The sequence below is a fragment of the Puntigrus tetrazona genome, chromosome 11 (genome assembly GCF_018831695.1).
Source record: "Puntigrus tetrazona isolate hp1 chromosome 11, ASM1883169v1, whole genome shotgun sequence".
Classification (NCBI taxonomy): domain Eukaryota; kingdom Metazoa; phylum Chordata; class Actinopteri; order Cypriniformes; family Cyprinidae; genus Puntigrus; species Puntigrus tetrazona.
This window is the reverse complement of record NC_056709.1, coordinates 5,739,662-5,765,114: the sequence shown is the minus strand read 5'-3', so window position 1 is coordinate 5,765,114 and position 25,453 is coordinate 5,739,662. Positions and strand designations below refer to the sequence as shown.

At 35.9% G+C, this 25,453-nt stretch overlaps 1 protein-coding gene across 2 annotated transcripts; it reads left to right on the top strand.

Annotated features, from left to right (window-relative positions):
* On the top strand, window positions 1-25,229 carry mmel1 (membrane metallo-endopeptidase-like 1). Of its 2 annotated transcripts, XM_043251438.1 has the most exons (24): window positions 1-136; window positions 2,231-2,395; window positions 2,910-2,939; window positions 3,408-3,470; window positions 3,558-3,719; window positions 3,822-3,902; window positions 4,779-4,874; window positions 5,602-5,720; window positions 6,160-6,225; window positions 6,318-6,452; window positions 6,543-6,632; window positions 6,824-6,960; window positions 8,060-8,153; window positions 8,300-8,428; window positions 9,432-9,530; window positions 10,271-10,354; window positions 10,500-10,603; window positions 10,698-10,756; window positions 17,632-17,751; window positions 17,996-18,129; window positions 19,299-19,364; window positions 19,501-19,596; window positions 20,052-20,128; window positions 21,186-25,229. In XM_043251438.1, exons 2-24 carry the CDS (start codon window positions 2,239-2,241, stop codon window positions 21,283-21,285), a joined length of 2,298 nt encoding a protein of 765 aa, XP_043107373.1. In that variant the 5' UTR covers window positions 1-136; window positions 2,231-2,238; the 3' UTR covers window positions 21,286-25,229. The 2 variants fall into 2 exon arrangements, with proteins under 2 accessions (XP_043107373.1, XP_043107374.1); XM_043251439.1 differs by lacking the exon at window positions 2,910-2,939.
* The last annotated feature ends 224 nt before the right edge of the window (window positions 25,230-25,453 follow it).

Below are 25,453 nucleotides of genomic sequence, written 5' to 3'. Positions count from 1 at the left end.
GGAACATCAGCACAGATAGCCGCTCGGGCGCTGATTCATTTCACCACACACCAGCTCTGGGTGCAAACTCAGAAGGGGTGTTTGGGAAATTGAAAGGTGTCCTACCTGGGCCAACAAGGACTCCATCATCAGAGAGGTACGGCTTCACATATTCTACAGTATAAGGGTGTTTTGTGTTGGAATAGTTTTTCAGCACAGAGTTCTGTGCTGTTTCTAGAGGTGGATGCAAACAGTTGGACTTTTTAATGAACACTTCTCCATTGAGTTTCTACATCACCTATTCTTGTTGTAAGTGATACAGTAACGCAGTTGTCTGTTGCTTCATGATTTTTCTCAACTACATTGTTTGATCCAAGGAAATCACTGCATGCCAATCTGTTATAAGCTATAATTATCTCTCTAAGAGGAAAAAAAAAACGTCTAATTTGCTTAATGCATACATGCAAATGAACAGTACTTAAAGGAGTCAGGGGTTTGAATAGGTACTCGTCTACATGAAAATGATAAATGAAAATAGCATGCATTCATGAAATATTAAAAAAAGCTTTAAACAGTTAATCATTAAAAAATGTGACGAATATTTGCACTGAACCTTATTATGTAAATTTATGTGGTTTGGTTGATGTGGGAAACACATTTTATTGATATGGGCAGATAAATGTGTTTCATATTATCAAAAATATGAAAGAACAAGCAAACAAACATATTAAGTATAGTTCAATGCAAATAGTAGTTTAATTGCATTTAATGATTTAGTGCATACACTGTGACCAAAGCAAACATATAATTTTTGCCTTTTGCACAGTAGCTGACAGCTTTAAAACTAATGTAACAAAAAATATAAAATATAAAAGCTACTCATTTCTAGATTAGCCTGTTTTCTATGATTATTGTTTTGCCTTCAGACATCAAATGAGTCAGGAAATTAAATTTTTTTGCAGGAAATTTATCAGCCCTTTCCAGCTTCCAAGACACAGAAAAAGTGCTGACTCCAATATGAGGCAAAACACCATTTCTGAAACCCGTCAGGTTTCACAGATTAAATACGTTTCATGATGTGATGGGGTAGGAGACACCTCGAGAGTGTTTCATACGTAGACTCGTCTGGATTTAACCATCATTAAAAATTCAACAAGCTGTTGCTCTTTATGAGTGCATTAACTGAGTGCATTAACTACATTAACTTTTTCTATCAGCTTCATTAACTGCTTTATGTGTTGGTTGCCTAATATGTTCAAGTCAATATGAAATCAAATGGTCCTATTTACTTTCTTAATAGGAATACTTAGTCCTGTTGCTAACATTCATCACTGAAGCCTATTCAATATAAAGAAAAACTCGCTTGCTCCACCATTTTAGCCCATGTCACGTGCATATTAGTTCTGGTATTGTTGTTGTTATAGTAAACTCTGTTCAAATTTCCATAATTCTGATGTATAAAGCTTGCTCTAGTATGGAAGACAGTTTCCTCCACGGCATTCATTCATTTATTCATTATTCAATCAGTCAATCAACCCATCAATCAATAAAACAAACAAATAAATTAATATATAAAAAGGTAAATGCGATTCATTAACTCAGGATTTTTCTTACAATTCCGAGGGAGAGAGAGAATTGCCAACACCGACTTTTATTGGTATCATTTATACTAGAGATTAAAAATAGTACAAAAAAAAAAATACTTTTTTATCTCAAAAACATATCTCACCATTCCGAATTTTATTATTAGAATTTATATAGTACTGTTAGATTTGTTTATTGCCCCGTGGAGGAAAACAGCCTTCCATATATGGGCAATCGAATCAATCGACTTATTACTATTTAAATCCCGCCCCCTTTTCACTTTAAATGTGTCGTTTCATTTAGAACTACATTATTATGCTATCAAAATAAAAAGGTCTCTGAACAAGAATTCTTGTTGATTTTAAAGGTGAAAATATAATTTATTCGACCTGTAGATTTAGAAAATGTCGTTGTAGGTAAGTTTATTAAGGCCAAACTACGTATTTCGGGTCACTCTTGAACCTTGTTTGAAAAGTATAAACGTACAGCTCTTATTCAGACTAAACTGCCTCCACATAAAAAAAAAAAATCTGTGTTTTTGGAGGCAAAAGTCGACAACAGGATGCACTGATTCTCCACCTGTGGCTCTCTACGCTCACGCGCGTTCACGCACAATTACGCGCGCACTTGTCCCTTTCCACCAACACCTCAATACTCTGTCCCACAGCTCCAAGAATGGGAAAATCAGAGAGCCAAATGGATATCATGGAGAAAAGCACTAAACCGAGGAAGCATCGCTGGACTGTAGTGGAGATCGGACTGTCTGTCATTGTGCTTCTGATGAGCTGCGCTCTGGCTGGACTCATAGTGCTCTACACTTCAGCTCTGAGAGGTGGGAATTTCTGCTACAGATCAGAGGGTCGTTTGAATGCTATACAATGCAACCCTCCCCCAAAAAAGAAACAAACATGCTCAAAATCGTTGTAATACATTAAGAAATAACTATTTTTTTTGCCCACGTGGTGCAGCCTGTGCAGCCATTCCTTTAAGCCTGTAGAAAACCTAAAAAAAAATTATAAATTCAAAATAAATATTAATGAATTAATACAATTCTGAGTTTTATTGTATATGTAAAATATGCAAATAATAGTAATTATATAAATTTTGTAAATTATATTTGAAATGAATATTAATGAATTATATAGAATAAATAATTAAAATATTCCTACATTTAAAATAATGAATATTGGTGTATATATATAGAGAGAGAGATATTATAAATGATCATAAATTTGAACATGAATTTAAAGTATTAAAAACAAGAATCATCTAATGTATCAAAAGGTTCTCATTGAACACAAATTTGATATATTCTGTAAGCTCTTGTGTTTTCCTCTGTATTTCAGAGCGTTTTAACATAAATGAATCTTCAAAAGGTACAGTATGCCGTGAAATTGTTCATAAAAATCACAGTTTATGTAGTTTGGTATATTTTATCCACATCGTTCATTCTATTCTGCTGCTTTTTTCATTTATTTTTAATAATATATTCTTCATTTTATATTCTTATATATTCTTCATTTTTTTCTGCCATAAATCCTGCATAATCGCTCCATATTCTGTACAATATCACATAGTTTGTATATATGTATATGTATATATATATATGTATATATATATATATATATGTATATATATATATATGCATATATATATGTATATTACAGAAATGCACTGACAACATTGTTTCAATAAATTGCATTATATTATTCCAGTTTTCCAGGGCTAAGCTGAAGCAATAAGCTCTCATGTGCAATTTGAGTGGATTATGTCACATGATCCCAGCCCTGTTTGAGTCAGATATTAACCTCATGCATGTTGTTTATCTCACCACATTGCAACAGGGCTGAATTATCGATCAAACGCTGACAGCAATGTCTGTACAACCCCACAGTGTGTCACTGCTGGTAAGAACAAATATCTAAAAGCTTTAATTTTGCACCACCTCAGTTTAAACTTGTAGATCTGAAATGGTTTGTTTTTCCCCAACACAGCAGCCCGACTGCTTCAGAACATGGACCCTAGCGTGGAGCCGTGCCAGAACTTCTATCAGTATGCCTGCGGAGGCTGGATAGAGCGTCACGTCATTCCCGAAACCAGCTCACTTCACAGCGTATTCAATATCCTGAGAGATGAGCTGGAGATCGTACTCAAGGGTCAGTAACACCAGCTTCACGCAACCACCATGAGTACTGTGGGTTTGTGTAGGTTTCTTTTAAAAATTGTTATCCGGCTGGTGCATATTCATTATCACTTAGGAGTTCTGGAGATGGAAAATAAGGACGACAGAGAGGCCTTCAAAAAAGCCAAAACGCTCTACAGCTCATGTATGAATGAGAGTGAGTAAACAATGCTGTCATCTACTTATACTCCATTATACTGCTGTTATGATTTACCATTACAATGGTGTAGGATTCACTTTAAAACAATCTTCACTCAGAAATTTCTTCTAAATGGCACACATAATTACAAAGAAATGGCAAATGACACTGAATTAAACAAAATTTGTAAGTAGAAAGACTGAGACAGTGTATTGTATGTACAAAAAATGTTCAAAAGTTTTCAACTTTTTTTCCAAATGTGTAATGTTAGAACTCAAGGTGATAATTAAAACTAAAACTATTAAAACTGATAATTAAAACTATCTATATATATATTATATATAATTATTTAGTATACTTACATAAGTGCTTACCAATTATATTTAATACATCAGAATTGTATGTAATATTAATTAACTGCAAATTCATGGCTTGCAAAAAAACTGTTACACAAATATTTTCATATTTGTAAAATATTTAATTTCTATTTAGTGTGTAATTATAATTTAGTTTGAAATTATATTTAAAATTAATATGAATGAATTATACAAAATAAATCATTTAGATTTGTATTAATACTATTTATAAGTAATATTAATAGCTCATCGAAACTAAGACTATTATTTAAAACATTTTGCACACATTTTACTATATTAAAAACGCACATTAGTGCATATTAGAGCAAGTTGAAGCACTAAAATTAGTAACAGGAAATAACAACTAAACTTGAACTAAACTTTAAACAAAAAAGAGTAATAATATAAAAAAAACAACACAAAATTAATAAAAATGATGAACAAACATAACAATGAAAATAAACTAGCGAATTTAATATATTAATACAAAATAAATATTAAATAATCCATATTGCCGTCTCTCTACTTCCCTCTGCAGTTCTAATCGAGCAGCGCGACTCACAGCCTCTCCTCAAGCTCATTGACAGTATCGGCGACTGGCCTGTGGCCTCTGAAGTCTGGAACGGCACATCAGGTACCAGAGATAGCAGCCGTCCTCTCTAATTCACTCTCACAGAGAATGGCAGCATCTTGGGCTTATCTAAATGGGATAAATGCAATCGTTCCAGCCGTGCTGTCGCTGGGTGTTGATAAGAAGCTAGACTGATGGAAAAGTCCAGTGGTTTGACAGAGCAGTGGTCGTCCCACTCTTCTGTTATGTGTAGGGGGAGATAGAGCCGTGTCGAGGAGGGTGAGAGGATAAGAGAGCCACCCACTGTGATGATTGGCACTGTGTCTCATTATAGACCCAGAGAGAGAGAAGAATAATTAAAAGAATAGAAGACAAACGCTCAAATACAATCTACATATCCAGACATCAGCCTAGACATACACCTTACTGATTTATGTGACAGATTTTTGCACAGGTAATCATTTTGGTTGTGTTGCCATTGGAGACGTTTAACCATAAAACGCATATATTGGTATATGTGTTATTATGCAAACAACAGGCTGTTTTGATTTCCTGGGTAGTTTGTAAGAACACAATATGCAGTGATCTTATTTTGCATTGTGTGCTTATTAAAGTCAACGATTCATTAATATTGAGCTTCCAGTTCATTATTAAAAGAAAAACTGGGAACATATTAAACAAGTAACAAGGATATATATATATATATATATATATATATATATATATATATATATATATTGCTTCAAAGTAACCAGACATGGAATAAAAACACAAAACTTTGATCCCACAGGGCAAATGTGGAGCCTGGAGGAGACCCTGGCTGTTCTGAATGCTCGGTACAATAAGAAGGCTGTACTTGAGATGTTTGTGTGGCCAGATGATCGCGACTCCAGCCGCTACATCATTCATGTAAGTTACTGAATACACTGTATAGTTAAAAACCATAATGTTTTAATATTTTTAGACATGTATGATGGTAAGTCTTTACATTTACTGTTTTCTGGACACTTGCTACCTAGCTAGCGGGGGAACATCAACAGAACTGTGGCTAACATTCTGGTCAAAGTTGAACAAATGTTCTTCAATAACTTATTAATAGAATATTCCAGACCTTTGTTAATCTTAGGAACAGAAATTACAATATTTTTGATGAAATCTGAGAGCTTTCTGCCCCTGCATAGACAGCACTGCAACTATAGCAAAAATTGTAGTTAGTAATGTAATCCATTACATTACACATTTTAGATAATGTGTTAATTGTTAGCTGGGTATGGTAATACCATGGTATTAAAATAACGCCATATAAATAATTAATTGATTAATAATTAAACTACATTGGTTGTCACAGGTTGACCAGCCAGCACTAGGAATGCCTTCAAGAGATTATTACCTCAGCGATGGGAATTATAAAAAGGTACATTGTATCATTTTGTGAGATGCATTCTGTCTTTAAATGCTATAGTTTTATAATAATCGGCAACTCCCTGGTCATGTATCTCTGGTCAGGTGCGCAAGGCCTACCTGGAGTTCATGGTCTCCATAGCAAGGATTGCAAGAGAAGACAGGAACCTGACCCAAGATGATGAACGTGTGTGGGAGGACATGACTCAGGTGCTGGAGCTAGAGACAGACATTGCGAACGTGAGTTGAACTGATGACTGTAAACCATAATAACCACAGTGTTAGTGATACAGTGAAGGTCACGTGACCGTCTGCTCTGCGCTTCGACAGGCTACCTCACCCGCAGAAGAGCGCAATGACATCACTGTGCTCTACAACAAAATGACACTGAGAGAAGTGCAGCAAGCTTTCAACCTCAATGTAAGCATGGGATTTATTAGAGTTATTTGAAAAAAGTAACAATGTCAAATTTAGTCACAGTCATGCTTATTTTTCGCAGCATTGTTTTCCATGGACACTTGTTTAAACAAGGATGTTGATTTAAGAAATAAACATCCCACTTGTCCAAAATTATGGTCAATGACTATTTTGTTCTCTTTCTGAAATTTCAGGGCTTTAACTGGACGCGCTACATCCAGGGTATCATGTCCAGCGTGTTCGTGACGGTGCAACCAGATGAACCCATAGTTGTGTACTGCTCACCTTACCTGGAAAAACTCAGTGATGTTCTCTCCAAACACAATCACAGGTGAAGTCTTACAATCACAGCTGACCGACTCATGGAAAACTACTATTATTACTATTTCAGAGCTCAGAAGTCTTAGTTATGTTCACTAGTAAATTCTGAAAATTGAATGTTGTCTAACAATGATAATGTAACAAATATAAAGAGTCTAAATGTGGAAAGCATAATGTAGAGAATATTGATATTTATTGATATTTATATAAAAGTGTTAAAAGTTTATATTGAGATTTAAGATGCATGTATTTGAACACAGTTAAGAGATTCCTTTCCTACACTATTAATGTGTATTTACATATATGCATTTGGAATATGCTTTTTTCCAAAGCAAGTTATATTGCATTCAAGCTGTTAGAGGATTCATTTAATTCATTTAATTTTTTTTTTTTTTTGTATATTTTAATAAAAATTTACATTTTAAGCAACTTGCAAGTTGTTTTTGCTAGATGAAATTGCCTAGGAGATTTATTAAAAAGATCTCATTTATTATTTTCCTTTGATGTAAATTTAGAGTATTTGACAAATGCTTTTATTCAAACAATGCATCCTTAGATTGCATTTAAGCTATTATATTGTTTATTAACATTTGGAATTCTAATTTTGTATAATTTTAGCTTGAATTTTCATTTCTTGATCGTGTTATTCTGTCATTTATTTCCATTTTATTTTTAGTACTTTATCTTAAAATGATCAGTTGTTTGCTAAGGCAATATTTTTAAATTTAATTTTAATATTATTCTTTTTTGTTAATTGTCCTTCGTAAACTTTTATATGAAGATACTTTTATCCAAAGCATCTTTGAGCGGCATTCAAGCTAGTTCAAGCTACTTATTAAAATTCTTAAGATTATATATATATATATATATATATATATATATATATATATATATATAGCTTGTGTAACAGACTTACTTAGCAACATAAAAATTATTTAGTTTTTTAATAAAAGATTTATTTCAGTCATTAATGTTTTTTGTAGTGATTTTTTTTTTTATTAAAAACATTAAATTTTTTTGCAACAGACACTTAAAAGAGATGTACATTAAAAAAAGGAATATGAACCAAATCTAGTATGAAATGGTCTGCTCGCATGTGATCTCCGCAGGACTCTGCAGAACTATCTGGCGTGGATGCTCATCATGGAGAGGGTCAGCAGTATGAGCCGGCGCTTCAAAGATGTGAGAGCACACTACAGAAAGGTCAGTCTGAACAGGACAGCTTTCATGACATTTAACACTGCTCTTAAAACTCTGCTACTGTTTGAGTCCACTAGGTTACATAATACAGGGGATCTCAACCTTGTTTGGGACCCATTGTATTGATTGGCTTGTGTGTGTTTTATCAGGCTTTGCATGGCACTACAGTAGAGGAGGCGAGGTGGAGAGACTGTGTCCGTTATGTCCAGGGAAACATGGAGAATGCTGTTGGGGCCCTGTATGTCCGGGAAACCTTCTCTGGAAACAGCAAACGCATGGTAAAACCAAAAACACACACCTCCAGACATAACAGGAACATCCTTCTCCGATGCTTTACATAATGACTGTTATCAGATTGACGTGGATTGTTTAGACTGGTCTGATGATTTGACAGAAAGTCATATCAGTTAAGCCGGGATGAATGACTTTATATGCAAAAAAGTCCAAAGTTTTTTCTGCTCACCAAGTCTGCATTTCTTTGATCTAAAAATACAGCAAAACAGTAAAATTCAGAATATTTTTAAGTAAAAATTGTATATATATTTTAAAATTTAATTTATTCCTGTGAATGAATATTTAGAATCATTACTCCAGTCCCACGAAGCTATAGAAATTAATCTAATACACGTTATACTGTTATTATTGTAATGGAGGAGGAAAGACAGACAAAAGACAATTTGTGGAACCTGATTAGTTAATAGCACACTGAGCAGCTGTTTACAGATGCCTCTTTTAACAGGCAATCATCATATTAAAATGATTTATGAAGGGTCATGTGACACTGAAGACTGGAGTAGTGATGCTGTAAAATTCAGCTTTGATTAAATAGAAAGCAGTTATTGTAAATAGTAAAAATATTTCACAACATTATTTTAGATCAAATAAATGCAGGCTTGGTAAGCAGAAGAAAATTCTTTAAAAACAAAAAAATCTGACTGTCAACCAAAACCTTTAACTAGTAGTAGTTTATCTCTGAATTAAACATATAGCTGCATGTTTCTTTATATAGTAATATAGTTTATGCAAACTGTCAAATAGTTCAACAAACAGAAAGACAAAATGTGCCTTTTTGTACAGACAACTTTTCAGCAGATGTTAAATTGGCCTCTTGAAAAATCATAATGTATTCCCTTATCATATAGAAAATCATTAGTGCTATTAATCTAGTACAATTTCAATCAGATTTTTAGAATGATATACCAGTAGGTGAACAGCTTTTTCAGCTATTTGATAAACGGCTTGAAAAGGGTTGACTTTTGCTGTCTCTGCACTGTTGTTCAGGTGCGTGAACTGATCAGAAAGATTCAGGAAGCTTATGTGGAGACACTGGAAGAGCTGAGCTGGATGGATGAACTGTCCAAGGAGAAGGCAAGAGAGAAGGTGAGATGGTCTTTTATTTCTGGAGTTTAATGCCTATTTCCATACTTTTTTTGTCAGCCAAATATCTTTGGCCTAAAATATTTACTTGAAATATCATCTAAAATATATTTAATATTTAAATTAATATTTTCATGGTTGTCTGATGTTATTAGAGGCAGTTTTATATATATATATATATATATATATATATATATATATATATATATATATATATATATATATATATATATATATATGTATATATGTATATGTATATGTATGTATGTATGTGTGTGTGTGTATATGTATTATTTTTTTTTATCATTCGTTCAAACGCAATGTGGAATTTTTCTAGAATTATTTGCTGAAATAAAATAATTATTTATTACTTATTGTTTTCTAGGATTTTATTCAATTTTTCACTTGAAGTACCCTCTGAAAATGTTGGATATTTCAATATTTTATATTCATATTCTCATGGGTTATGACATGCAGTTAAACAAATAGATTTATGTACATAATTAAATAATAGCAATAATAACTAGGTAATAAAGTTAATGGTTAATCATTTTAATTATAAATAAGTCCATGTTATAATTAAAATAAATAAATTATACATAATAAATTATTTAAATAATAAAGAAATTTATTTTAAATAAGTTAATGTCTTTTTATTTGTTTTTATTATTACTTGCATTTACTATTGTACAGTTGTTCTCACTTTCTAATGTCTTGTTTTTCATTTTTCTTGTTTTTTTTAGGCTATGGCGATATCGGAACAGATCGGTTATCCTGACCACATCCTTGAGGAGGAAAATAAAAAGCTGGATGAGGAATACATGCATGTATGGAAACTCAGAGAACCCTGACCTTAAGAAATTAGCATCCAAACCAACTTATATTTCATTCACATAAATGTAACATTAATGGCAGCTCCATGTGATATTATCTATTATCCATGTGATATTGTCTCTCTCTGTCTGTTTACAGCTGAATTTCAGTGAGGAGAATTACTTCGAGAACATTCTGGAAAACCTGGCAGCTTCAGCCCAGAAAGGTCATAAGAAGTTGAGGGAGCCCGTGGATCCTGACATGTATGAGACAGAAATAAATATATAAATAAATAAATAAATGCTAGAAGTGCTCTCATGACACATCACTGTTTTTTTCTCCTTGTATCTGTTTTAGGTGGATTATTGGTGCGGCTGTGGTCAACGCATTCTATTCACACAACAGAAACCAGATTGGTAAAATCACAGCCATATAGTCAGAATATAAAGTACTGTGTAAAAGTTTTAGGCAGGTGTGAAAAAAAAATGCTGTAAAAAAAGTGCTTTCAAAGTGATTTTTCATTTATTTTTATAAATGAACAAAATGCAGTGAATGAACAAAAGATAAATCTAAATCAAATCAATATTTGGTGTGACCAGCCTTTTCCTTCCAAACAGCAGAAATTGTTCTAGGTACACTTGCACACAGTTTTTGAAGGAACTCGGCTGGTAGGTTGTTCCAAACCTCTTGAGAACTAACCACAGATCTTCTGTGGATGTAGGCTTTCTCACATCCTTCTTCCTCTTCATGTAATCCCAGACACACTCAATGATGTTGAGATCAGGGCTCTGTGGGGGCCATGCCATCACTTCCAGTACTTCTTGTTCTTCTTTACGCTGAAGATAGTTCTTAATGACTTTGGCTGCATGTCTGGGGTTGTTGTCCTGCTGCAGAATAAATTTGGGGTCAATCATATGCCTCCCTGATGGTATTATAAAATGGAAGTATCTGCCTGTATTTCTCAGCATTGAGAACACCAATAATCCTGACCAAATCTCCAACTCCGTTTGCAGAAATGCAGTCCCAAACATTCAAGGAACCTCCACCATGCTTTACTGTTGCCTGCAGACGCTCATTACTGTACCGCTCTCCAGCCCTTCGATGCACAAACTGCCTTCTGCTACAGCCAAAAATTTTGACTGATCCAGGGCACCTGCTGCCATTTTTCTGCACCTCAGTTCCTATGTTTTTGTGCATACTTGAGGTGCTTGGCCTTGTTCCCACGTCAAAGGTATGGCTGCAACTCTTCCATGAAGACCACTTCTGGTCAGACTTCTCTGGACAGTAGATGGGTGTACCTGTGTCCCTGGTTTCTTCCCGTTCCTTTGTGCTTCTTCAGAAGATCTTGAACAGCACATCTTGAAACCAGTCTGCTTTGAAATCTTTGTCTGGGAGAAACCTAGTTGGTGCAGTATAACTACCTTGTGTCTTCTTGCTGTGCTCAATCTTGCCATGACATGAACCTGTCTTTCACAACCTCAACCTACATGTGTATTGATGATCATTAACACTTGTTTGGTATAATTGGTAGATCATACACCTGACTATTATCCTACAAAAAGTGTACCTATAAGAATTGGTGCTGGTTTTTGTTCACTCACTTTGCATTTTGTAAATTGACAAAAATAAACAATCATTATTTATATTTCTGAAACCATTCTTTGTTTAGAGCATTTTTTCACACCTGCCGAAAAGTACTGTACTGTAGTTGCATAATATAATACAGCATGTTATATAATATCTAATAATTATTAATAATAAATGTAAAACTTAATTAAAATTTAAATGTTTAACTCTCATAACAGAAACCAAATTGGGAAATTCACAGCCATATTCAATAAGAAAAAATATTATATAATATAATAACCATTATTACAGTAATTGTAATGTATATGTATAATGTAATGTATATAATGTTTAGATTGAGAAATTGAAAATACATTTTAAAAATTCGATATTATATTTATAAATAAATGTAATTATAAATACATATGCATTCAGACAGAAATAAAATTCTATTCTATATTTTACAATATAAATAATTTTCTTTAATCAATTTACCACAATGTAGTCCAAAAAAACCCGAAAACATTGCACATTTATTTGATAATTCTGAGAAATCCAGTCCATCAACAGCAGGTCCAGCAGCTACAGACCAGCACAGACTGGTCTAGTCCAACACAGAGATTAACGTCTGAGTAAACAGATCTTTTCAACAGAGAAGGCCATAACTGCACACTAAAATAAGCAGCGTTGTCCAAACGTGGGCATTCTGTGAAGTATATGCTCTGGTCAGATTTCTCCTAAGCTGTTGAGGGCTCTCAGTATAAATGCTTTCTCAGCCCATTGTCATAATGGCTCTAATGCCTGTAGTGCTTTTCTCTTGTAGATTAAACAAAGCTAGTTTCAGGCTCCACTGCCCACAAAGCTTGTGCTTCCAGAGATGGGCTGTGGACACCGAGCGCACACTATTCAGACTGCGTTAATACAGAGATTACAAAAGCCAAGTGATTATGCAGATTTTCAGCGGGAGAAATTTCCACATAATTACTCTTAGATTGCACATTTTAATGTTCCTGGACAATCTGGGAAACACTTCAAGCTGAATTGCCATTTTGAGAGACAAGAGCGGCAGCTGGAACAGCTATAGCTGGAGGACGCTTTCTGTCCTTCTAATACAGCTTCTGCTATCTACCATTACATTCACATTACAGCGCTTCTTCAACTATACAGGAGCTTTGGGTCCTCTGGAGACTCTTTAAAAGCTCCTTTTTTAGTATCTACTTATATAATACTTAGTAAAAAAGTATGCCATTTATTTCATATTAAATATAGTTCAAATGTATTAACATATTTACTGACATTTTAATCTAGACTTATTTGGAGTATTACATGCACAATGCACATTTCTTAATATTATTCCTAAAATGTTTTTTAATGTTGTTGTTGATTAGGATTGTACGCAAGATTTAAAGTATGTCTGAAGTATACTTCAGTATATCATTAGTTTGTGTCCTTCTGACAGTCTCTGATCAACGAGACAAACTCTGGATACAATCAAAAAAAGTCAGTTTAATGAAATAAGGCATACAGCAGTGTCCAGCCGTTAGTTGAAACTCAAACAAACTGAAAATATACTTCAAAGTAGAAAGTCAATAGTTCTTTCTTTAACTGAAGATCGTAGTCGCCAAGTCTATTAATCAAGCAGGCAGGCAGAGGTATGATCAGAGCTGGTAGTATGCAACATCGAGATCAACCACTGACTGAATGCAGTGAACTGGTTTTAAAGGGACAGGGATGAGTGGCTGCAGGTGCGGATGATTAGTATTCAGGGGAATGGGATCGTGAACAGGTGGCGGGATCAGCTGATGAGGGAAGTGCCGGCGTGACATTACCCCTCTACCAGTGTCTCCTGATGCTTGTGAACAATGGCGAGGGTGACCACGGAACCCAGGACCTCTCCTCGAGGCCATAGTCCTCCCAGTCAACCAGACTCGCCGCTGGGAGTCGAGGATGTCTCTGACTTGGTAGATCAGCTCGGTGGTCTCGACCTCGGGTGGAGGGGAGGTACCTCGTGCTCTGTGGAGAGAGGAAGAAGAGGGTCAATATAGGCTTTGTAATAGGGAGACTTGAAAGGTGGAGGATATACGGTAGTGGTCAGGCAGGTGAAGTAAGGCTGAGTCTCATACCCACTCACGGAACCAGTAATCTACCACTGGGACTGGGAAACAGAGGGGGTTGGTAACCTAGGACACATTGGAAAGGAGTTAGACCAGTAGTGCATTGACGGAGGGAGTTCTGGACATATTCGGCCCAGGATAGTAACTGGCTCCAGCTGTCCTGATGTTGATGACAGTAAGCCCGAGAATATCGACCGATTTCCTGGATCTTTCATTCAGTCTGGCCATTTGGTCTGTGGGTGGTAACCGGAAGAGAGGCTGACAGAGACGCCTAGAAGTCGAAAGAAACATTTCCATATACGGGAGGTGAACTGGGATCCTCTATCAGATACTATATCTTCAGGGAGCCCAAAATGCCGGAAAACATGATGGAACAGTGCCTCTGCAGTCTTCATTGCGGTAGGTAAACCTGGTAGAGGAATTAATGTGCAAGACTTGGAGAATCTGTCGACCACTACTAAGATGGTGGTGTGGCCGTTAGAGGGAGAGAGGTTGGTGGCAAAGTCCACTCTAAGATGGGACCAGGGTCGTCGTGGGATCGGCAGGGGTAAGAGTTTACCTTCCGGCACAGACTGAACATCCTTTGACATACTGTCTTGGAAGAGTGAGAGGGTTCGGTAGCTGCCTGGATGCCCAGATCCCAGAGAGGTGTGTAGGGTCCAGATGGGGCAGACGGAGAATGGAAGGCACGAAGATGGAGCAGGTTCGGTGAGGGTGGCATTTTGAATCTGGCTATCGATGGTCCATTGGATGGGAGCTAAGAAGACTGATTCAGGTAATATGTGCTTGAGATCCTCAGGTTCAGGATCAGGCTGGTGAAGTCGTCTGCTTTAAGGTTTTTATGGCCAGGTCGATAGGAGATCTTGAACTTGAAGCACGTGAAGAACAAGGCCCAACTTGGCTTGCCGAGGATTCAGACATTTGGCTTCTCTGAGGTATTGCAGGTTTTTGTGATCCGTGATCACCTCGAAAGGGTGTTTAGCTCCCTCCAATCAGTGACGTCAATCCTCAAGGGTGAGTTTAATAGCTGTGGACAGCTTGCAGGAGAAGTATGTGCACGGCTGGAGTACAGGAGGTTTACCTTTCCACTGGTAGAGTGCTGCTCCTACTCCCAGTGTTGCTGTGTCCACTTCAACTACGAATAGTAGGTTGGGATCAGGGTGGCTGAGACCTGGGACCAAGCAGAAAGCTGATTTTAGCCGTGTGAAGGCCTCCTCGGCTTCAGGATTCCAGGCTAGGGTTTTTTTGGGTTGGTGAAGTAAAGAGGTAAGTGGTGCAGCAACTTATAGATAGTGACTATAGTGAGGGATAAAACGGCAGTAGAAATTCACAAACCCCAAAAATCTCTGTAGTTGTTTGTGGGTGCTGGGAGCCGGACAGTTGCGAACTGCCTCCACCTTCTTGGGGTCCATTCGTGCACCAGTAGGCATGATGATGTAGCCTAGAAAGTGCATGGTTGACTTGTGGAACTCACATTTCTCTGCTTTCAGGTAGAGATGATGTTCTTGGAGACTTGGGTGATGTGCTGCTGATGCTCTGACAGATTGGGCAAGTAGATAAGGATGTAGATGACCACAAACTGGTTAAGCATGTCCCTCAATATCTCATTCATGAAGTTTTGAAATATGGAAGGTGAAAGACCATACGGCATCATATTCATAGTGCCCAGTGGGGGTGATGAAGGCCGTTTTCCATTCACCCACCCTTTTGCGGATTTGAATGAGGTTGTAAGCACTCCACAGGTCTAATTTACTGAAGATTTGTGCCTCACAAAGCTCTTCTAGAGCGGCTGGTAGTAGAGTTAAGGGGTAAGCGAACTTAACAGTCTGGTCATTTAGTGCTCGATAATCAATACACGGCCTTAGCCCTCCATTCTTTTTGGCCACAAAGAAAAAACTGGACGTGGCAGGTGAGGTGGACGGTTGGATAAATCCCTGTCGTAGGGCTTCACTCACATACTCCTCCATGGCCTCTCTCTCCGGGACTCTCCGTGGGGGTAGGTGAGTGGCTGCGCTTCACTGAAGACATCGGAGTATGAGCGACATTCAGGTTGTGTGTCAGGACTTTCCATGGTGATGGAACTACAGATGAACTGATTTGGCTGGGGCTTAGTAACGGATGACAAGCATTTCTCCTGGCAGTATTCACTCCACCTCAGTTCTTCACTCGTCCTCCAATTCACTATAGGTTGATGTCGTTCGAACCAGGGACGACCCAACACCACATCCATGGTTGCGTCCTCCAGGATGAGTAGGGCGAGGGATTCTGGAGACTACTAATTTGCAGGGATGGAGGCGGTGTACAATGGTGGACTAGACTCCTGCCTAGGGGTTTCCCTTGTATGGTGGTTATTGGGTTACGTGGTTAAGTGTCAGTGATGGGGAATACAAAGACGGGCCAAGGTGCGGGAGGGGATGAAATTCCCCAGCTCCAGAGTTCACCAGCACCTTAACTGGAAAAAGTTGATCATGGCACAAGAGATTAGCGAGATCTATCTATCTATTATCTATTTATTTGATTTCTTTATTTAATCAGGTTAAAAACCTCATTGAAAATATCTTTTGCAAGAGTGACCTGGCCAAGAAAGCAGCAACAAATAACATAACGTATACAATTTACAGTATAACACACAATACAAATCAAAGACAAACAATTTACCAAAGGATAAAAAACATAGCTTGTTATCTTAAGTTCATGTAATGATGAAAGCACCGTCAGCTTTAGAATGCTTTAAACAATTTTAGCATTTTATCCAAAAACCCTTTTTTCCTTGCTCTGTTCAAATTCAAGGGACTTTAAAATATAACTGATCATTTGAACGTAGTTTGTAGTATACCTTCAGAGAAAAATAAGATGGAGTTAGACCACAAATAGACTTATAAATAAACCAATACCAATTAAAACTTATATGAATAAACAATGATGGTAAAGCAGCCTTCTCATATAAAGTACAATGATGTGTTTGATAACTGCAACCAGTAATAAAACGTAAGGTGCTATCACTTTTTTAGAGAATATCCTGGGGCATTTATATACAACAGATCATCATAATCCAAGAGTGGTAAAACGGTAGTAGATACCAAATATTACCTTGCTTTAAAAGAAAAGACCCCTTGAGGGACACTTTTGGAAAGTGACAAAATAAGATGAAGTACAATCTTTTAAAAGCACACACTGTGTTCTCCCTGAAAGATAGTTTGATAGCAAATCATTTATGGTGCTATAAGAACCATTTAATAACATTTTCAGAGAGACCAACAATGCAGAGTCTATTAAAGAGTATGCGAGGATCAACTATATCAAATGCCTTTAATAAGTCAAGAAAATTTATGTTGCATATAAATGGCCTTTTTAATCATCATATATAACTGAAATATTGACAAGGGTAAATCTCGTCTTGATAAAAAAAAAAAGGTTTCATGTGACCTCCAGAAATGTTCTAAGAAAAAGCTGAAATCTGGTCATTTTAATGAAAATAAACACTCTGTTCCTATTAAAATGAGTTGTTTTCTCACGCGACTCAATTAGCATCTTGAAAAGACATTTCCTGGTCAATTACCCAGGCATTATGCTGGATTTCATCTCTTTCTATGCATCCGTTTTTCTTTCAGTGTTTCCTGCTGGCATCCTCCAGCCTCCGTTCTTCAGTGAAAAACAGCTGCAAGCTCTAAACTTTGGTGGAATTGGCATGGTTATAGGACATGAAATCACTCATGGATTTGATGATCACGGTAATATGCATCTCATCTGATGGATTGTACCAATTATCAGTTAGCTGTGGATGAATAAACAATGTGGATTAGTTGATGATCCTGCTCATGTGTGATGTATTAAACTTTGTACTAAAGAAGAAGTTTTAAATATCGCAGATAAATTGTTCTTCATTGGACCAAAACCTGTGCGAAAGAGCAACCACAATGCTTGTCTGTTTAAAATATGAACATGTTCCAAAAAATGAAATATTTATTTTCACAGGCCGTAATTTTGACAAAGATGGGAACATGTACAACTGGTGGAGCAACTACTCTGCCGAGCGCTTTGAGGATCAATCTAAATGCATGGTGGAACAGTACGGCAAGTTTAGCTGGAAACTCGCAGGAGGCCAAAATGTAAGTTGAACTGCTTTTAGAAGGATGGAAATAATCTGTATATGTACATGTACATGTACAAAAAAAACAAAAAAAAACTTAAACTTTAAATGAGATCTTGGTTCATTTATTAACAATTCATAAAACATTATTGAACGCAAACTTCTAGCTACAAAAATGAATGAATTTTAAAACTAGACAGAAATCACATTTACATTAATAGGTTTAATTAAAAAAAAAAAAAAAAAATTTAGTTGATTATATGTACTGTGTGTATATATATATATATATGTGTATATATATATGTATATATATATATGTGTATATATATGTGTGTGTATATATATATATGTGTGTGTATATGTGTGTGTATGTGTATATATATATATATATATATATATGTGTGTGTGTGTGTGTGTGTGTGTGTGAACAGCACTTCATTTCCAGTGTGAGCGCCTGGTTCCGGTGATCTGTCCACAGGGCTCATCTAGATGTTCTGGTTTCAAATAAGGAAAAGAAACACAATTAAAAATATTAGCTAATATTAGCGTAGACGTAATTCTTTTTACGATGTAACAAGTACATTGTGTGTTATTGGGAGTGTTCCTGGATCCGTCTGATCTAATTAACACAGCCTAACAATCCTTTAGATTTGAATTATAGAAGTGTATTAGTCTGTAAGCCAGGTTAAAGAGATTTGTCTGTAATCTAGATTTAGACGGAGTGTGTCTGCTTTTCAAATAGTGTTTAGGAGATAGTGTTCCAGAGTTTGGGTACTATATAGCAAAAAGATCTGCCGCCCGCAGTCAGTTTTGATATTCTAGGTATTATCAAACGGTCAGAGTTTTGAGAACTCAGCAGACAATGTGATAATGTGATAAGAGCTTGCTTAAGCACTGAGGAGCTAAACCATTCAGGGCTTTATAAGTAATGAACAAGATTTTAAAATCTGTCTGAGGTTCGATAGGGAGCCATACTTCCTAGTTCTTTTAAGGACTCTAGCTTTGTGGACCAGCTGAATTTTTTTTTTTTTTTTTTTTAAAGACCCAATAAAGCATTACAATGCAACTAAATTTGATTTAAAGTAAATGAACTCTGAATGTATAAAATTAAAAGCTGACCTAAAATATGAATAAATACTTTATTACATAAATAATATTTAAATAACACTAAACATTGTTACATTGCAGGTCAGTGGCATTACAACATTAGGAGAGAATATTGCTGACAACGGTGGAGTTCGTCAAGCATACAAGGTATGTGATATTAATTCCCTTTTAAACAACACAGTAACCCAGTGAAGACTGCTCACAACAACTTGTTAAACAAACAGACAACAACTCACATTTTCATAAGAAGTAAAAATGCGTCGATGTGAATCTGTAATATTAGGCGTATATGAAGTGGGTGGAGAGGGAAGGCGAGGAGCCCCGTCTTCCTGGACTGGATATGGATCACAAACAGCTCTTCTTTCTAAACTTTGCCCAGGTATGTGACCATGAATGACATACATTTTGGGATGCCTGCATGTGCTTATCTCGATGTCCATGCAAGGTCATTCTCTCAAAGAGCGTGTCAAATTAAACTGACACTACTTAAAAGGTACAGGTGCCGCTTAACCTCTGGAAAATACATTGCTACTGCCTCTCTAATATGTGCTTAAGGCATGAAATCATTGATTGAATTATGCCAGCCGATGGGATGAGCGCTGCTTTAAAGAACATGGATTTGAAATATCATTATTTGGATGGGCACACTCCAAAATATGTGTTGGCATAGATAATCACAATCGAAAATCTGTTTTGCAAAAGACAGTAAAGCATAAAATGCATGTTAGGTCAGAAATGATGCTAAAATGTGTTCATCTGTCTATTATGTGCTCAACTGTTATGATATGATTGTGTTATTTTTGGTGAATATAAAATGTTTCATGCTTTCTGTAGGTCTGGTGTGGCGCCTGTCGTCCGGAGTACGCCATTCAATCCATCAAAACAGACCCACACAGCCCTCTGGAGTACAGGCAAGATCTCTCTGGATATTTTTAAATTCAAGATGAAAAAAAGTAGCGACGTCACACTTCTAAATGTCTATAGCAAAAATCAAGAAATGTTTCTTTTTTTTTTTGACTTTATTGGATTTTAAAACTTATCATTATCATATGCTATTTAAAATTTGGTGCTTTATTTTAAAAGTCATTTGTGCTCAAATATTGAAAACAATATTATGACAGTTAATAATGTTTCTATTTGAAAATAGTTAAAAATTTGTGAATTTTCAGCATCATTATTCCAGTCTTCAGTGTCACATGATCCTTCAGAAATCATTGTAATATGCTGATTTGCTGCTTAAGAATTATTTCAGAATTATTTTATTATTTCAGTGCTAAAACTGAGCTTGCTGAAAATGAGTCTTTGTAGAAGGTATGATCATTTTTTTAAGGAGTCATTGATGACTAAGAACTACATTTTAATTAAATATAAATATTTTGTATAAATGGCTTTACTGTCACTTTTGAAAAATTAATTGCATCCTTGCTGAATAAAAGTAAAAAAAAACATACAATACACGATTATACATAAGTATCTCATACATATGTTTCTTTTCTGAAAAACATTAAAAAAGCTACTTCAATAGTGTTTCACAACCACAAATCCCCTAAAATTAATCAAAATACCAGCTGATTCAAAGACGTGATAGCAAAAATGCTAAAGAAAAGTGAAAATAACTTTTTCTTCAATGCAGAGACATTGAAACCTTCTTAAGTATGACTCAAAATTCACACAAAATTCACTCTCATTAGTTACTCACCCTCATGTTGTTTCAATCCCTGATTATAACCTAACAAATTTTATATAATTCAAGAGTTTCTGACACTGACTAGACATCAAAAATACTACAGTACCATGTCCAATGCACAGAAACATAGTGAGATTCAGCTGTAAGGTCCAACATCAGTGCTTTTTGTGCGCAAAGAAAACAAAAATAATGTGGTACTCTGGATAATAGTACTGTCTCGGAAGAAAACGCTGAAGAGAAATGTCATTATTTTTCTTTCTTTGCTTTCTTGTTTTTAACAGGGTTCTAGGTTCCCTCCAGAACTTTGAGGCATTTTCTGAAGCGTTTCATTGTACACAAGGAGCTCCTATGAACCCCGAAGAGAAATGTCGAGTGTGGTAACCTGCTGCCAGAGATACGGGAGTCTGTGTATATTTTTAAAACTAGGCGACAGTTAGGAGAGCTTGGATCATATTATGTTGTTCTGTGGCGGCTGCCTGGCTGTGAGTCTGATGTGACAGACACGACCAAGGTGTGCGACACCTACATGTATGACTGCATAGATGTCTACTGTGAACTTTAATGCGCACATATAACCAACGAGTGCAGGCGTCGTGAACATGCACAGTGAGGGTGTTGTTTTCCTGAAAAAGAGGCATGCTTTTTCATTGTCTGTTTAAGAGACCTTTAAGCAAGATTTTGTCCTGTTTGCCTGTTTGCAGGTTTCTTGTGACATATTAGCAATTTTGGCATTGGAAAACATGTGCAAACGAAAGAGTTTAAAGACAAGGCTTATTGACATCAAATTATTTTTCATGATTATGTAAAGGGATAAATCCCTCGGTTGGCTTTCGATTCTGACGGCTCTCCAAGAAGATATCCGTTGCGCTTGAGTGATCCCAAAATTAGTCAACAACTGAAGGCTTGGAAGCCAATAGAGATTGTGGTTTGAATAGGAACCAGTCGAGGCATAAGGTTTCATTTTATAATAAGCAGCCTTGAAAATGGTATAGGAAATATTTTTTTTTCTTTTCTGAAGCATGCTGCAGTGAGAGGCAAAAGCTGGAGTGCTATTGAGCACAGTTTTCCCCAAAACATCCTAATGTATGTGGTCTGTGAACTACATTTCACTGAAGAATCTTTAAATGCGAGGGCTTAGCATTACGTAAATGGTCCCGTGTTGACAATTACCTGACAACCTTAAGACTGTTAAAACCATATCGCTTCAAGCTTTGTGTGTTTTTGTCCATAAATAGCTCAGATTCATGGCTGCCTCGCAATTACGCTAGACTTCTGTTAAAGCCAGCAGATAATGGCAGGAAGCCGCTGCAATACGGGAATGAAAAAGGTACAACGGGTCACTCAGACTGTTTGTTTGTTTCATACAAGATGTTCGTTCTGCCAGGGAACATTTCTGTACAGTACATTGTTATTAAGACAATGTTTTAGCATGTTTAGGAGCAAGAATCAGATTCTGAGAGATGTACTATAGTTAAACCCAAGCATCTTCATCTGTTCAGTTTGAGTTTTATGAAGGAATCTTAAAAAACATCATTGCAGCATTAAGAGAAATTAATTTTTTTTTCAGCAGAACAAGACCATTTTCTGCAGTAACAGATTTTGTAATAAATATCTGATCCTGAATTATTTTAGTTTTAATACTCTAAAACAATTGTGTTTGCTTATGCTGTTCATGTTCATGTGACATAACTCTGCTGGAAAAAATGGGTTATACCAAGTTTTAGTGATTAGGTTGTTGGACAAGATGATCTACCAGGTCAAAGTTCAGCTGATGAACCATCTAGAGTAGCTCAAAACCTATAAAAAAAAATTATATATATATATTGAGAGAGACTGTAGCTGGTTTACCAACTCTAACCAGCATGAAAATAACCGTTTACCAGCTGATGAACCATATAGCTTGAATATAAATTTTTTTTTTATATGGTAATTGGTGGGAATGTTCACATCACATAACATAATCAAAAAGTCAACTTGATCACTGTGACTTGATGTAACTTTCTTTTTTTCTTTAGGTTGGCTTTGTTGATGGTAGCTGGTTTGTTACTGGTCTACTCATTTTAACCAGCTTGGCCAAGATGGTAGCTTAAAAGTAGCTTGGATTTTTTATAAAAAATAAAAAAAAACATCAACTGATTGTTTTTATTTTCAGCAGAGCGAACATGCAATTTTGTCCATAAATGTGGCTTCCAACACCAAATATTTTACGTTTACATTTTTTTAACATTATGGTTGGTTTGTTACTGGTCTAACAACTCTATCCAGCGTGGAAAGTTCTTGATGAATCATCTAGAGTAGCCTGAAACATTTTATGTTTACATTGGTAGAAATATTCACATTACATGTTGAAAAAGGAAGCCCGCTAAAAAAGGAAAACCAAAAAGAGAAAAAACAGGTTATACCAAGTTGAAGTGGTCAAGTTACCTTTTTGAACATGGTAGCTGATCTACTGACTCTAACCAGCTTGCCCAAGATGGTCTACCATGTCAAAGTTCAGCTGATGAACCATCTAGTCAAGCATGAACCTACTCTAAACTCACATAAACCGTGATTTTCCAGCAGATTTTTTTTTCATAGAAAGATTTTTTACATAGCGGTGTCATAAAACACCAAACACTAAGTGGATTCGTTAGGCAAAGGTCTGGTTCAAGGATCTGTGAGCTAGCATCATATCTTGTGATTTTATAAATTGGTCTAAGATGTGGGCTAATGGGACGGCAGGGGTTCATGTGTGAGCTGGAGCGTAGCAGATGAAGTGACAGCCAGCAGTTGTCTCTCAAATGGACACTATAGGGGAGGCGGCCCTCTCGTTACAGATCCAGTCAAGGCCGGTGACCGTTATTTTCCATCTTGATTAAGCAGTAATGACAGCAGAAGTAAAGAGCCGAACAGGATGGAAGAAAAATGATAGGAGGAGATGATGGAAAAGATCAAACGGATGTCAGGCGGCTGCTGTAGGAGAAGAAATAGATTGTTGAGTTCTCAGAAAGCTTAGCGGAGTCAATATTGGCTTGCTTTGGGTTATTGATTATGACTGTTATCTCTCACGACAGAGACTTTGATCATTTGAATGTTCATATCTGCCTTTAAAGCTTCATTGCTAGCCAATCTAAACCTCGACACCACTGTAACGGCACGTACTGTTTGATGCACGGGAGACATGTGATATATTGAATGCAAGCAACTTTGGATCAAATTAAACATTAGAACCTTGGCAGCGGAAAGGATTTTATGGTGATGTAATGCCAAAAAAAATATAATCCCTGAATTATTAGTGCAAGCATTTTCCAATGCAACACCCTGCCAGACAAGAAATGCAGCTCTGCCTCAATTGAAATTGGAAGAACTTGAGCTTTAACAAGGTCAGATACTGGTGTGGAGTACATTTTAGTGTGATTAGAAACAATAATAAAGCCAATAATGCACATATGTTATTCTCTATATCTACAATATATAATATAGAACAAAGAGAAATGTGCAGTATTTAATTTATGTAGTTTTCAACATTGTTTTGGTTTATTTACTTGCCAGTGATGTCATTGCTAAGGCGCATTATGGCAAAAGATCTTTAAAATATCAAAACATATGCACATGCAACACCATCAATTCCATAACAGCACGCATATATCATTTTTAGCTGGCCTTGAGGCTTTTATTGTATTGAGAATCAATAAAATGAGTTGTGATGTGAACTACCTGTTCTTTATACCACAACATATTCGTGCCAAGGATTGCTGATGTGCAAATCTCATTTTAAAACAGCCATTTTGTATCCTGTGAAATTACAATATAAAATCACCCTCTGTGATTGTTTATAGAACTGCCTTGAAGATATTTGAGCTGAAGGAAAAATAAGTACATAATAAAATACCTTGCCAAGTGTGTATTATAAAATAGCATTTGTGTACATTCTTAGTGTCTTCATTGTGTGGTTTTAAAAGTGTTAAATTAGAAGTAAGCTTATAATGAGTAATTATAAAGTCAGGAATCTTTACTTTCTTCTGTGCATTGTGGGACAATTCCAAGAACTTGTCAGACACAAGAATGATGATTCACAATTCAGTTTAGAAACTATTTACTATTTTATTTTTCGATTCACAGATGTTTCTCATGAAAACACGTCCAGGTTACATTTCGCAAAAATCAAAAGACAAGATTATGGGTGGTTGGCATATGTCCATAAACTTTATGTAAACTTTGATTTATGTTCAAAATGAAGTCTATTTTAGAAGCATTCTTAGATGTAACTAAATAATGACATGAGTTCCTAAAACGTGACTTTTAAATACACACACACACACACACACATACACATATATATATATATATATATATATATATATATATATATATATATATATATGTGTGCACCCCCGGACATTGATGCAGGTTTTATGAGATTGTTATGATATGCCACATGACCACAGATGCTGCTATGACAATATGTATTCTGTACATAGACCCGTTGACTGTTGAAAGATTAATATTTACAGACAGAAATGCTCTTGTTATTATATAGGGTCCATGTTTGGTTGAGACCATATATGTT